The sequence below is a fragment of the Azolla caroliniana genome, unplaced genomic scaffold (genome assembly GCF_043228905.1).
Source record: "Azolla caroliniana isolate FFs.n. ecotype wild unplaced genomic scaffold, voAzoCaro1.0.p SCAF_16, whole genome shotgun sequence".
Lineage (NCBI taxonomy): Eukaryota > Viridiplantae > Streptophyta > Polypodiopsida > Salviniales > Salviniaceae > Azolla > Azolla caroliniana.
In genome coordinates this window covers 5,217,882-5,233,605 of record NW_028230451.1, presented here as the reverse complement: position 1 = coordinate 5,233,605, position 15,724 = coordinate 5,217,882, and the positions used below count along the sequence as shown (strand labels likewise).

Here is a 15,724-nt window from a genome sequence, read left to right as displayed (position 1 = left end):
ATCGAACCACTTTCCCAACCTCCCTGATATCCTTCCAAATTCCCACAAAGTAATGAGAAAACAATGGCACATTTTCGATTGATCCATTTTCACTAGTCATTAGCATTTTGCTAGTTTTGATAGATGGATTCTTGCAGCCAAGAATTATGGTATGTTGGAGGGAGGCTGGAGGTATCAGGCAGCACACATAAATGAGTGAAGATAAACAATGTTTTTTCCATAATGCTCTTATTTAATTAGTAATCCATGTTCCTGTACAAGTTCTCAGCATCTTGCCAAGTACTTGCTCAGTTGTTTCATCAACTTCACCATTCTTTGTGGTGTGTGTTAATAATAATGCCTCAAGCTCCTCCTGAGCTTCATTCAAGTCAAATGAGGTATTCTTGCTTTTCTTCATTAGCTCTATCAGTGTCTGTTTATATTTGATGGCTTCATCAATCCTGTACAATACAGCAAACTCAGATTAAAATACAACACATAACACAACTAATCAAATAAAAAATTTAACTAAAAAAGAAAGTATTAAATTATTGCATTGGTCATCATGTTCTGATCCGCTATGCACCCATTGCATGGAAACCTGAACTTCAATTCCATATGGAAGATTAATACATCAAATAGTTACACTATCTTACAGGTTAGTTGAACAGATCCCAAAGACAACACCACATTATGGATGAAATGCATGATGTTTTAGGATCAAAATCACACAGTTTTTCTTGTAAAGGGTGAAGATGTCCCTAGCAAAACTTAGTCATGAAACCAAAAACAAACAAACTTAGTCTCAGAATTTTATTATTTGTGGGCCAGCCCATCTCTTGCTGACTGGAGGTCCTGATTAATAAAGACAAACAAATTTATGATATGCATCAATTTATGCTTCTTCAATATGCTGATGATACAGTTTTTCGAATCACAGAGTTTCTCAACATCGCAGCAACTACTTGGATACAACATAATTGGGTGATTCTATTGGCCTTGCAACTAACGTGAGAGAAGGAAAAGTTATAACACAAAGATCAAACAATGAAGATAGTCAACAATTTCAAATATTTAGGATTTGCTTCCACAGTGGTGTTGTATGAAAAGTGTTGTATGAAAAGAAGAATAGATGGTAGAAAAATATAGAGTTATCAATATAGACACATATGTCAACAAAGCAATTAAGAATATTTAATGTCACCATTCAGGCATTAACAGCACACTCCCTTTTCTATAATTTTATTGGGGTGGGAATAGGCTGCTAAAAAATGTTTTATGAGAGTTTACACATACAATATTAAAATGAGACCAATACCACAAGGTGGTATACCAGATGGAAGAAGTCATTAGAAGTACTATGGCCTTCAACCAATCATCAAAGGCTTGCATGTCTCAATCCAATTGATTCAACATACTTATGAAAATCGATATGTGCCCAATGGAACTTTTCAACTATTTCAATTGCAGATACTAGTTTTCTCATCAAATGCACTTGATTTACAAGCGAATTGTTTTCATATGTTGGTCTTAGCTTTTCCCAAACTTTGTAAGTAGTGCTGCACTCGTTAAGATTCACAATGATTTCATTTGCACATATGTAATGGCATTCTTATTCAAGTTAGACCATACAAGGTTTGGCATAGTGGTTGGTTTCTCACTTTCCAAAGCATATTCACATTCCTTAAGAAATCGAATATCACACATCCTAACCTTCCATAAATCAAGGTTTACGCTCTCACATCCTTTTGCCATCTGGGTGGAACACACACTAAGGATCCCACAATATATTCTTAAAACATGAATCCTCCAAACACGAATGTGCATGAGTACCTCAAAGGGGTAAGCTGTCCAGGTTCATGCATTCACACCAGAGATAGGAGCACACACCATGAACTCACCCAACTTATAAGAAAATCAAAATGACATTCAAGAAAAAATGTCCCCAAGGCCACTGCTAGAATATATTTACTACTAGAAACTTAAATTTTCTTTACATCAGGATAGAGCCTCCCAGAAACTGAGCCTTATTATCCTGGAGTTTGTCTAGTTATTGAAATCAGCCTAAAATGGGATCATATAACACCCAGTAATTTCATTTAAACATTTAATCAACATAAATTTGTGCGTACCTGCCAATCATCTTGCATGTGAGGGATAGGTTGTTGTGGATGTAAATTGAGAGCAAATCAAAACTTCTACAGCCCTCGGTTATTATCAACTGGGCAGATTTAAATGCATATAATGCCTCTTCAAGTTTCCTCCCATGTGCATAAGCAACACCAAGATGATTCCATACATTAACCATCCCCGTGCTTTCTTGGCCATGGATATCCTTCTTTCTAGCAATAGACCTTTCCAAATAAGGTAAAGCTTCATTAGGTTTACCGATACAAAGATATAGATAACCTAAGTGACCTTCAACATCTGCTGAAACTGAAGATGTCTCCTCATTATCAGCAAACTGACCCAAAATCTCAAGGGCCTTATGAATAACTAACATTGCTTGATCATAATTCTGCAGTTGCTCATATACTATAGACAATCTAACCAAACTTTTTGCACTCTCAACGGACTGATCATCTCCTTCTAAAGTGTTAAATGCCTTAATGCAACAATCAGCACAAGTTTTCTCATCTTTGAGACCAGCATAACCTCTTGCAAGCAGAATAAGTGCTTCAACATGAAGAGAATTTTCATTCTCTGTCTTTCCAATGATATCCTTCAACTTAACTATTGCCTCTTTAAACCTTCCCAGATGAAAAAAAGCTTGCATCGATTCTAACGTGAGTCCCAATACCTCTTCGTCCCTTCCCAAATCTTTCAAAATAGAGACAACTTCTTCACATTCAGAGAGAACATTCTCGTAATTATTCAGTTCATTGTGTATTTGAAGCATAAGTGCTCTTAAGTCTGCTACTTCGGATGAAATAGAACCATAGACACTTGTATAAATTGGAAATGCTTTCAAACACAAACTTAATGCTTCCTCATGGTTCTTTGTTTGAATATATGCCTCTGCTACTTGCATGTAGTAAGTTCCCAATCTCGGATCATGTGGCAAAAGGACCCTATCTATTGAGTTAAGTCCTTTCTTAAACTCAAGCATGGCTTCATGAAGCCATCCAAGAGAGATCTTCACCTGGCCAAGAATAACATGTATGCTATATTGCAAAGTTGCAATTTCTTGTTCTTTATCCAATGGAACCTCTATACTCTCCAACATCATAGCAGCCTTTCCCAAAGGAAGCATGGCTTCTTTGAGTTCACCCATTCTATAATGACCGATTCCCATCATTAGCAAACACTTCGTACTTTTTATTGGTTCTTTTGATGCATTAAAGTTATGGTAACCTTTCCGAGCATAGTCTAGAATCTTCTCTGGATTCTCACCTTTATGATAACAAAGCTCGGCTAATCTCAAACAAGTACAACAAATTCTAGGGTCTTCATCTGGGAAGTACTCTTCCAAACCTAGCAATACAGATAATAACTCATCAATACTATCCTCTGATTGAATATAGTCATAGAATTCTGCATTCTCATCTCTACCATCTTCTCCAAACAAGTCTTCTTCATCTACAACAACAGCTTTAGTACATACGTCAATGATTTCATTATCACTATCTTCCTTTACTTCTACCAAGTCATCTTTGTCTACTACGACAAAATCATGGATTTCATTACTATCACTGTTTTTTTCATCTACTCTAGGAGGGATTTGCTTGCTCAACAAGCTAGATGAAGGACTATCTTCTACTTTTTCTTCTTCAAAATTGTTAATGGAATTAAGTATGGCGACTGTACTAAAATTCTTTCCTTTCTCATCTCTGTTTTGATAAAACAAAATACTCCCTTTCACGAAATTATTTGACAACACACCTCGAATAGTGTTGAATTCTCGCCCAACCGAACGAAAAGAAGGATGGGCTTTTGCAGGTTTCTCTTCATTAACAACATTGACTTGTATTGAAGGAAACACCCTCTGCTCAAAATCTGTACTAGTATAAAGGCATCGGAAAACCTTTAAAATATGTAAAATACAATTATTTCGTTTCGATCTGAAAGCAGAATATGGAATCATCTTCATCTTCATCTTCATCTACATCTACATCTATGATCTAAAAGAAGAAGAAGACGCGATCCTCTTATCAAAAGACTTGATTTAATTTTCTCCTTTCAATGTAGAAGAAGAAGAAGAAGAGCAGGGGACTATATGCGCGTGAAAAAAGAGCATGTCTTGGAAGAAACCATGAAAGCTGAGACAGAAATCTGCAAAAACCCTGATCAAAGAAAGTTAATATAAAATGGCCCAAAAGGATAGATACCCTTTTGGGGGGGGGGGGGGGGGGGGGGTTCCTTTAATTCCATAATCTACCCTTCCATTTCTCAATGAAACAATACGTGCTACTCACATAGCTGCTTTTTTTATTTGCTTGGGATCACTAAAAAACCTCACAACGTGGTATTCATTGCACAAGTCCCTTATTTGTATTTAGAGCACTCTTACTCCGAGAGGTTTGTAAGATCAATAAATAGGCAGCTCGAGGTTGGGGACGTGAGAGTCTCATAAGATCTAACAATCGGCAACGGTTTGGTTTGAATCGAACCGAACCGAACCGCGAAACCGCGGCTTAACAACTCAACGGTTTTAACGGTTCTGTTTAGGTTTAGGTCTTTTTAAACAATTCGATTCGGTTTCAACACTCAGAAACCGTAGTTAAAATGGTGTAATGGCTTTTTATTTGTTTATTTTATTTTATTTTTTAAAATAAAAAAAAATTGTTTTTAAACAATCTTTTCATTTTATTTTCCATTTTCGATTTAGTTTTCCATTTTATTATTTTCCACTTTTTCATTGTCCATTTTCCACTCATCACTTATTCACCTTCTTCTCTATATAACATAAAACCGAAACTGAACTACGAAACCGTGGTTTTAATTGTTTTAACGGTTTGAATTTTTTTTTAATGGTTCGGTTTAACAGTTTCGTGGTTTGGTTCAGGTTTCAAAAAGTTTAAACGGTTTGGTTTTAACCATCTCAAACCAAACTAAACCGTTGCCGATTGTTAATAAGATCCCCTCCAACAAATCATTGACCCTGTTTTGCTTCATAAATGAGCTAACCATTTATTTCTCTCTATTTATGTTTGGTACCCTTGCCTCAAGATTTAGCTAGAGCATTCAAATTCATAAGTTTCATGCTAAAATAAAATGTAGCTTCAACACTAAATATTTTGCCTTACATCTAGACTTGTTAGATGGTTTGTGTCTCCACTCAAGCATGTAATGTTGATGCATATAATATGAGAATTGGTCATACCGTCATGAGCAAGAAACATTCCCTAGTTGTGTTTCAACCCACATGTGTCACCCCATACATTAACCCTAAGCTTCATCACTCAAGACAAGTGTGCTTAACGTGGAAATAAAACACATAAGATGCAACAAAAAGTTCTTTCTTGTATTATTAGCATAAGCACAAACGATTTGGTTGCTCTAAGGTGCATACATGGTGTCACACATTCACTACATTGGGCAATTGTACACTGTTGATAGGTTGAGCACAATCTCTATTGTTTTTTTGCAAATTATCTCTAATAGGAAAACCATTCAAATGGAACTTTTATGTCTTGATAACACAGCAAGTAAAGAAATTTTATTTCTTACAATCTAGTTAGTTCCAATAATTTTACTGCCAAAACAGCATGCTAATCCAATAACTACATGAAAGCATTTGTATTGCACAGCAAGTAATGTTAGTTCCTACATTCTACTTGTGAAAGCATTTGTACTGCAAAACCATGATTCAGAAGAAAGGCTTAAATGTCCAAGAATTATTATCTTGATATTATGTTAGAGTATCCATATATTCTAAACATTTGATAGTCTGTTGTGTTTTCAAACAGCAAAACTATAATTGGCTGGCCAAACTTGAACAAGAAAACAAAGCAATTAACGACAAATGTTCACATGAATTAATGATTCAGCAAAAACGTCATAAATGTGTGCATGATGTAGCATTCAATCATTTTCTCCCTGTCCCTCACTTTGTGAGCTACTCATGATGTATTCTAATATAATTTCCCTATCAATCTTTTCTGTCTCATGATTTCCGCAGTCTTTTACATTCACATGAGACCAATCCCCTTGATGCTCCTCTTTGTTGCAAATCATTGCAAAGAGAAGCACTGTGTTTGTTACCTCTACTTCAACCAACTTTACCGTGACTCACGTATGAGCAATATGATACAAAATCTTACTGAATAGAAATTTCAAGTAAAAAGAAAGAAAAATTTATATAATATATATATACAACCACTATCCAGAGCTACGTGGAAGGTAAATGCGATGGATGTTCACATTGGTGAGTTTTCTTCGACAACTTGGACACTTCTTTTGCGCTTGAATAGCCCCAAGTATGCAAGATCTACAGAAGATATGACCACAGACAGTTGAGGTTTCTTCTTTCATCACATCCATGCAAATCGCACAAGTCAGCTGAATATCTTTGGAAGACTCTGAAGAGATCTGTATTGCCTTCCGCTTCTGTTCCAATCACAATCAAAATGAAGGAATGGAAAGGGTGAGAATTGGAGATTAACAAAGTTGTGAACCTAAAATTACAGATGTGCAATAAAAAAATGTCATTATATATTCAATTGTAGGAACCCAATTACACCGCTAAGATATATTTATTAGTTATTAGTTTATTCCTCAATTAAAATATAGCTAAGAGCAGTATTCTAGCATATAATTATGGCCTCTATACCTTTTACTCTAAGATCCTGCTCTAGAAAGAGCACATATGGTTCAAGTCAGTACAGGTTTAACCAGTCTGATAATGTGTGGACAACTTCATATCTCGTATTCAGAACATAAAGGAAACATGTGACATAATATCTACTCCTATGAAGTCAGTGACAAAGAAATCAGTGAACATCAAGTTAAATAAAAAAGCATCTAAGAATGAATCTAACCAAAAAACAAGGTATTTGTCAGTCTCACTAATAATCTAGGCATCTTCTTATGAATGCATGAAGCTTGTGAGGATTAATGAGGTCTCTTTCTTTGTAAATCAGCCATTAACAACCCGATGAGACCATCTGAACCAACCCAAGCAATGCTAGAAATAGGCAAAAGTTTAACGTGACTACCAGTAGTTCACATCCAGCAAAAGTGTAATAGGCAGCACATAGCGAAGTATTATTGGCCACTCCTGATTGGATATATCTTCCTTTGTCAAAGAATCGAGAACGACATAGTGTCAGCATAACAGAAGAAGAGACAAGGTGACAGCCAGAAACTCTGACCAATAGGCCTCACGATAGGGAATTGATGACTGACATAGTCACCAGGGATCATAATTGCACTACATGCCTGGTGGTACCGTTCTGAGACACTGGCAATTTAATAGAGCGAAAACCCATCAAACCCTCTAAGAACTTTCAGTGCGCCCTATTATATGCCTGTTGATCGGCAAAACTCAGCAAAATAGCCATCAATTGGCAAAACTCTCAAACATGCTCAATCCCTCCTGAAGCAAAGATATTGTCCATGCTCTTGATGTCAGTCAGTCAATACTCTTCTTGGACTTCAATTAAGCCAATGTTTGTTTGATATAATGAGGTGAAACATAGCATGCTCTTGCATGTTAGACAAGTGTATATGGCATGAGATGTTTGTGAAGGCCTATAAATAGGCATTCCCTCTTTCTGAATGACCACCAAAGAAGAGACAAGGTGCTTGGCAAATAGCTAGAGCTAAGTCAGAGTGAAAACCAAAGGATTTCCTAGGAAAGTGAAGTTCAGATTGAATTGAGAGTTTACTCTTGTAATCTTCTTAGTGGACATTGCGTTTGACTCGCATGGGCATTGGCATTTACCAAACCACGTAAATTTCTCACGTCCATACTTAATTTGCCGCCAAAGTTTGACTGAATGATTTTTCAGAGAAAGGCCAACTTCAGCATTTTGCAAGGTATTGTCAAAAATGCATTGGTCAACAGGGTCTATATAATGCATTGGTATAAATACCAGACATAAAAGATGATAATAGGAAAGAATTACAAGCAAAGACAATATGCAAAATATGACTCAGTATTGTCCCAGTACAAAACTACTTTGGCAAAGCTATGGGAGAAAACAAACTCTAACAGTGGATAAAGTGACAACAGCCCATTTAGAGATAGAAAAGATCAAACATCAAGCAGTTTGTCTCAAGCCTAAAGTCTTGGCATGAAATAACATCACAAGGAGAATTTAATTCGTGCTAAAAGTACATCTTGTGGATGAAATTGCCAAAACAGATGTTCCAACTCATGTCCACCGCGAGATGTGGAATCAAAAGTCAAACAAAAGCAAACACTATCAACAACACAAATGAAGATGAAATTATTGATACATTGTTTGCATCAACAAATGGATAATACCTGGAAAATTCATGGATGTTAAGCTCAGGATGCACATAGCATACCATATGTGGCCCATGAGCAATGGTTTTACACCTATCAATTTTGCAATGTTGCTATCATACTATTGTTTGAATCGGTACAATGAAGATCAAAATGCACAACGGAATTGTTTGAACACAGGACAATGTCTGACATATTCCCAAGTTGAAAAACAATGTGTTAGGAACTTACAAGCTTTCTAGGATACATGTACGATGTCAGTCAAAGTGCGTTACTTTTGACTATGAATCAAGAGTTTCATGCGAGATCGAAAGATACAGATATTTGAAGAAATCATCTCTGAAGATGCTTGTGAACTTATTACAAGTCACATGTGAGCTTTGCATAAACGATAGTGTAATTTAAATGATGATAAAGCACTGTGAAAACTTACTGCAAGTTATCTTATATTGAGAAGAAGCATCCCTACCAAAGAAGAGGGTTGCAATAAGTCTTTCAAAAAAAAAAACACTTGGAGAGCACATAGTCCAATGTCAAGGTGGAGATTGTCAGTTAATGCTCCTAATGTAGCTACAAATATTTTTGATAACGTTAGGCAAGTGTCTATTGCATGGTATGTTTGTAAAGACCATAATTCACATTCCTCCTTGTTATGGACCATTGAGGGAGAGAAAATTCTTTGAGAAAGAAACAAAAAAATACATTTGTGCGAGAAAAGAGTTTTCTGGAGCTCCTGAGGTGCTTAGCAAATAGCTAAGTTCAACTGATTGGGGAAACCAAAAGATTATTTATAGAAGTGAGGTATAGAACCAATTTAGAATTTTCTCTTGTATTTCACTTGTCATCTTCTGAGTCAAAAGAGTGATCTCCCTCCAATGGATGGAGCCCATTGCAGAACCACATAAATTTCCAGTGTCCAAATTTTCATTTTGATTTGTTTTCCAGTGTCCAACAGTACCATAATCACCCACTTCCACACAACATGCATTCATCTTGAGAATGCATGTATAAGGTCTGGAAGATTTGGATGTTAGCGAGCACTAATCATAGATGTTAACTGTGTATAAATGATGGATAACAGACTGCCACTGATGCAAAGAAGATAAAAGATTGGAAGGAAGTATTTCAATACATAAAATGGAGAGGAAGAAACTCATAATCAAGGAATCGCTGTGCTTAGAAACCATACATAGGAAGGTGAAATTTGTTTGTGGAAGCTTCCCATAGGAAATTTCCCATTATCATTAGCTGAACAAGAAGAACAGATCCAATCAAACAAGCATCCATCCTGACAACAAAAGCCTGTAGAGAATGACCATGCTCCAAGGGAATGGTGAAAGTTGGAGTGCACCATGCATAATGACCACTGATGCAAACAGGAAAAGATCTCATACATCCTGCTTATAAGGAGAAACTTGCGCTAAGTGATGCAAGTCTCTGCCCATATATTGATGCTCTTACGTGGTTACCCAATTATGTTGTCATGAGAACTTGGATATGGATATAGATATAGATTATTCCATGATATTGAAAAAAAATGTGGAGAAATAAAGCTACAATGCCCAGAATTTGTAATAAAGGGAGCTTTTTCCAAGAGTTCCAATAGGTATGGAAGTCGAGGTATTAAGACTCCTCACAAATGCTTCAACTAGGCATTAAAAACGAGTATTATGTTTACTCATGATAGCTTTAAAGATCAAAGATATGTGCCATATACATACACCATATGTGGCAGTAGAGAAAGCCCACTTTGCCGGTGACCCCCAAGACACATGTACTGTATTTTGATCACTTTATGTAGTTTCTCTTGAAACAGAATAAAGACAAGTTGTTTCTATCATTGGATAGGCCATTTGAGAAAGATTGGTTCTTTACTAGCTAATTCCTCTAGAAAATTTTGAAACAAGTGCAAAAATATAATCTAGCTCTTGACCCCCTAGACACATATACTGTATTTTGACCACATTATGTATTTTCTTTTGAAACAGAATAAATTTGAGTAAATTTAGTTCTTGACTAGCTAATTCCTAAAGACCATTTTGAAACAAATGCAAAAGCATTAGTCTCACTCTTCACTAGTTAATTCCTATCTATAAGGTATAAGGCGCTGAAATCCAAAACGCCTCAGTAATGAAACTCTCGCATTGATGTTTAAAGATAATCCAAGTGTGTTAATCTGTGCATAGTCTTGTTTCATTATTCAATCTATCTTTCAGCCAGTTAGTTTAGCTTTATAATAGATGATGTTTCATAAACTTGCCAAACACATCTGCAATTACCATAGCTAATCAATATCAGCTAAGAAATGCTTTCAGAAATTATGGAATTAATAGAAAAAGTACGGCATCACTGAATTCTAGCATCATCCATGATACTCACCTTGGAAGTAAGAAGAATCACTTCGTCATCATTTCCAGAAGTTAAATCTATTGTTGCAGTCTTAGATACCCGGGAATTGTGTGTCCCTCTAGCAATTCTCTGGGAAGGCACTGCCAGGTGGGTCCCTTGTGGTATCAAAACAGATCGACCAAAAATATGTAAGGTAGCAACAACAAATATTCATGATACAGCAAAAACAAATAAAAAATGTAAAAATATCAAGGCTGTTAATAATGGGTTTCCATAACAATAGGAGTATAACTTATGCCCATAATCTTATTATGATCTATGTAAAAGCATAAGTATTAATACTAATGACCTAATATTATCGTTTACTTCACTTTAGTTTCAAGGGCAGTAAGTTTTGGTAATTTGTGAGGCATTTTACTAATTCTAGCAAAACATTTGGGATGTTTTGGTGTTTCTCCTCAAATAAAAGAGTCACATGGCATATACCAGGAGCACTAAAGAATGATCAACAGGGGCATGCACAATTGGGAGCTATGGTATAAAAATGTTGAGACTGTAACCAGATGGTGGAATGGATAGGATGGCCCATAAAAGTTAGTCACCGAGCATGCAACAAATTATGGGAAAAAATGCTTTCACTTGCCATTATTTCTAGTGTGTGTAGATCTACACTTATTAGGACATGGAAGTTCTAAAACTATCATCATATATCATGTCTCTTCGATGCATGATGAAGAGATTGACCAAGAACTAAGAGCATTTCTAGCAACTATTTGATACACAATGAGATGATGATGATATGAATGATTTTGAACGTTCACAAACAAATTGATAAAAATATAAAATAAAACAATGAGAAATTTGTACAGCATCTGATCTCTAACATGGGTATTTTAAACATAAAACAAGATGATTAAAACTGTCAGAATATACTCTGTAAGCAGCAATAACACAATTCCCAAAAACAGACCTACCAAGCCTAAGTTCCAAGTCTGTTTCATCCAGTATAGGCGTTGCCACATTACATCGATTATGTCGTGCGTTCCTGGCCTAAAAAATATGGCACCTACATTATCAGATTTTTGAAGATACAATTTAAATAGGATAAAGATATCAGCTACAATGCAAACAATGTTGACATATATATAAAAAGACTCTTGAGTGCTAATAATGTTAAGAAAACATTAAATGGCTTATTATTGATATAGAGAAAGTAAGCTGCAAATGAGAATACCAATTAGGAGGTTAGGTTTCATACACTGGTGATAGGGATACGTCCACAATACAGTCCCAGACATTACAGTTGATGGAAACTATGTTTCATACACTGATGATAGGGATATGTACACGAGACAGTCCCAGACATTGCAGTCAATGGAAACTATCCCATTTTTCCATGGAACCACTGTGTGTAAACCTTATGGATGCATCTGAGACTTGGACCCCACATTCAGTTAAAAAGAAAACATTCAACCACAAAGAAAGAAGTTGAGAGCCCTCGCTCATTGAGGATGGAGGGGAGATTTTCTTACTCATTTAAGAGTTAACCTTTCGTAGAATCTCCTGAACCTAGCATATGAAGAGTTCTTATTGACATGCTTTTGCATACCATCTTTTATGTGAAAGGCCAGAGCACCATACAGATCTAAAACACATTTCTCGCCCCTCCAAGGCTCACTTACAATTATCCCACTATGAACTGTCAATGTCACAAGCAACATTTGCAGTTTCACAATATTCACAGCTTTAAGATTCCATATTTGGATTTCACGGAGCATTGCAAATAAAATGCATGGATTTCATAAAAGACAACATATTTTATATGAACATACACATTTCTGTAAACGAACCATATATTTTAGGGAGTGAAAACAAGGTGGAAATTGAGGCACAGGTAAGAAAAAAAACTTTTAGCAAGAAATAGAAATTGATGGGGGGGGTTGCGCTGGTAGCAAGCATCAAAAGTGCCTAATTGGGACAGGCTGCAGCAATACAAAAGCTACATAATTGTCTGAATGATAAATGTGGAGGATGTGTTGAATAACATTGTTTTAGGGTAAAGCACTCATGAATTTTACATGAGTCATTCTCAGAAAAAACGCATTCCATCTAAAACAAAACTAGTTTCAGAAGATAGACATGGTCTGGAGACACCAAAGTTAGCTGACATATAAGAAGCTAGCTGACCTGTTGTGCACTGTAGCAAGTATAGGGCTCTTTCTTCTCAGCTGCACCCACTACTTCCCCACACAATATGCAACATGAGAGGTTCTTGTGCCAAATAATAGGCCTCAACTCCGGGGTATTTGTTGGAGTACAGATTCCAGACTCCAATCCCAGGCCTCTTTATTTTGATTACTATTCAATCTTTATTCCATGCTAATCCCTAAACACTTATGGAAAGTCTATGGCATGCATGATAAGAAAAGGGATTCAAGATGCAATTAAGACAGTTGGAGATGGTGAATAATGATGTTTGTATGCCCAAACTACCTTTAGACTTGTCATGCCAGACCACAACAGATGGAGAATGTCAGTGCAAAGGTCAGGATATCTTTCATATTTGCAGTAGGTAAGGATGTAAACCATATATATCAAGGATCAGGTTTCATCAAGGTAGCAATGCTGTTATTGCATTTACCCCCACCCCCTTTTGTTAGTATTTCTTGGTTTATCTCCAATAGAAATTAGCTTTCTTGCCAGTTCAGAACCAATTGACCAAGACCTAGGTACCAAACTGGATATGTTCCTTCAAGGATATGGATTGCTTTTAAAAAGTCACTGCAAAATTTTACATTTTGCCAATTCATATGCTATGACACAACATTGACAGGTGCATGTCCCACATGCAGTGTGCAGTAATTGAATCACTGATAATGACTGCTCAAAGCTTATCTCCCGCACTGACGTTGGAAAATCCAATTCCAAACTTTCTTGTCTATTGGGGAGTTCTCATGCTTCTGACCTAAAACAATATTAGGATAAAAAAAAGAAACAGGTAGCACAAACTCCCTTATCCAAACAGTACTATGGTGAAAATGAAAAAAGAAACCAGACACACAGCCTCTTATTCTGAAACAGAATACAGGATAAAAGATATGTCGCACATCAGTATTAGGGCTAAAAAACAGTCAAAAGCAGAATTTGGACAAGAAAATCAATCAAAAGCACCGCCCCTTCCTTTCTCTTACCCTTCTCCAAAACAGTATCAGGGTTAGGAAAACAGTCAGAACAGAAATAGGATGGAAAATCCGTTATCCATTTACTCAAAAAATATTTTCTTTAGAAACAAAACAATAAAAACACGGGGAAATTATCAGAGAAATGGTCCTGTGCAACCATACTCGGAAAAAAAATGATATTGCTGAAGCATAAACAAAAAAAACATCATCCTCACAAAGAGACAGAGAGAGAGAAAGAGAGAGAGATGATTTTTGCCTGAGCTGCAGCGGAAGGGGTAAGAATTTGGACGTCCTCGTCGTCTTCATCATCATCAATAGTAATCCTCTGGTTATTGGTGGTGTTGCTTGTGCTTCCAACGTCGACATTCTGGCGATACCGCCTTTTCTCAGAGGTCTGGGATCGCGTCCTAACCCTAGACAGAGAAACACCTCTGTCCATGTGATTGTTGTTCATGGAGATGAAAGAGGATTGCTGGGTCATTCCTTGAGAATTAGAATCAGAAGAGAAAGCAGAAGCAGAAGCCGAATCAGAAGAAGAATCAGAATCAGAAGAAGAAGAAGATGCGGTTGGCTCTGAAACGATAATGGGTCGTCGCCAGATCCGCAGGAAACCACATTTCTATGAGAGAAAACGAAATCAAAAAAACATAGGGCATTTTTATACTAGCGAAACCCCCCCCCCCCCTCCTTTTCTTCCCTTCCTTTTTTACGCGTTCTTGTCTCCAAGGTCGCCATTAAAGCTTCACAACACATCACCCTACCGGAGCCTATATGACTTTAGGGCCAATGTGCTGCTAACGTGGCAGGATATCATTGGCCACGAATGAAATGTCGGGGGGGAAGCTGCGTTGCTGACATGGCGGGCGGGACGACCAAGTTCCAACACTCGGGCGGTTGCATATGAGAGAGAGAGAGCAAGAGAGAGAGTGACGATCACGAGAAGTAGGTAGATGCTTGGTGGCATACGAATTTGTCGAAACCTGTTCTTATGTCTCGAAACCGCCCTACCCGCCCACCCGCCCAATCTTCTTATTGTTGGGTAAGCAATCAGGGGCAGAGGACGATCATGATTCATTTCCCAAACTTCTTATTGTTGGGTTGCGATCCCATCATCATCGTGCAGCCTTTTGACTATTGGATCATATGCTCTGCCAATAGCTTAGAACTCGCGCAAGAGAGCATTAGAATTAGAATTTTTATTGTCCATAAAGAGGCTAGTTTTGACCTATGGGACTAGAGTATACATGTGTCTCCTTCCTAAGAAGGGGTATTCATACATGTAAGCTCAATGTCTCTATGCGTGAGAGAGAGAGAAGGGGGAGGGGGGGATCAGGGCCTGAATTTGACGGGTTAGTCTTAAAGTTTTTTGACGGGCATTTTTTAAAGATGTATGTCATATGACGTAAGAGTGCAAAAATTAACATGTCATTTGACATACAAATTTCTTATAATGAAAAGCTCTATATGATGCTTCATTATTATACATTTTATTACTATAGAAGGTACACAAATAGACACAACTACCTCGCAAAGATAATGAAATACAGAAAATAAATATCGTGTTAATGTTTTTTTTTTACCAAAAAAGTGTTAATGTTTTTTAAGCCAAAGTACAAACTATATATGTATCCATAATCATAATTCATTCTTGCAAAGTGGATACAATAAGCTTCAAACAAATAATCATACAAATCGAATACTTTCTTTTTTGTTTGTTATAAGAAGATCTCGACTCATTTGTGTTTGTAACCACCTCGTGCTCATTATTTGGAGCATCATTAACATGTGTTGCCTTGCAAAA

The 15,724-nt window shown here is 36.7% G+C and overlaps 3 protein-coding genes across 4 annotated transcripts in view; 1 reads left to right on the top strand and 2 right to left on the bottom strand.

Moving 5' to 3' along the window:
• LOC147853746 (uncharacterized) overlaps positions 1 to 15,724 on the top strand; it is a 103,053-nt gene that overhangs the window by 45,182 nt on the left and 42,147 nt on the right. The gene's annotated exons all lie outside the window — the stretch shown is intronic.
• LOC147853752 (protein KINESIN LIGHT CHAIN-RELATED 3-like) lies at positions 194 to 4,146 on the bottom strand. The gene is made up of 2 exons (XM_087332580.1): positions 2,112 to 4,146; positions 194 to 440 (listed from the first exon to the last, which is right to left on the bottom strand). Exons 1-2 carry the CDS (start codon positions 4,079 to 4,081, stop codon positions 233 to 235), a joined length of 2,178 nt encoding a protein of 725 aa, XP_087188706.1. The 5' UTR covers positions 4,082 to 4,146; the 3' UTR covers positions 194 to 232.
• On the bottom strand, positions 5,919 to 14,566 carry LOC147853751 (uncharacterized). Its single transcript, XM_087332329.1, has 4 exons — positions 14,180 to 14,566; positions 11,716 to 11,791; positions 10,772 to 10,896; positions 5,919 to 6,528 (listed from the first exon to the last, which is right to left on the bottom strand). The coding sequence occupies exons 1-4, from the start codon at positions 14,402 to 14,404 to the stop codon at positions 6,301 to 6,303; spliced, it is 654 nt and encodes a 217-aa protein (XP_087188455.1). The 5' UTR covers positions 14,405 to 14,566; the 3' UTR covers positions 5,919 to 6,300.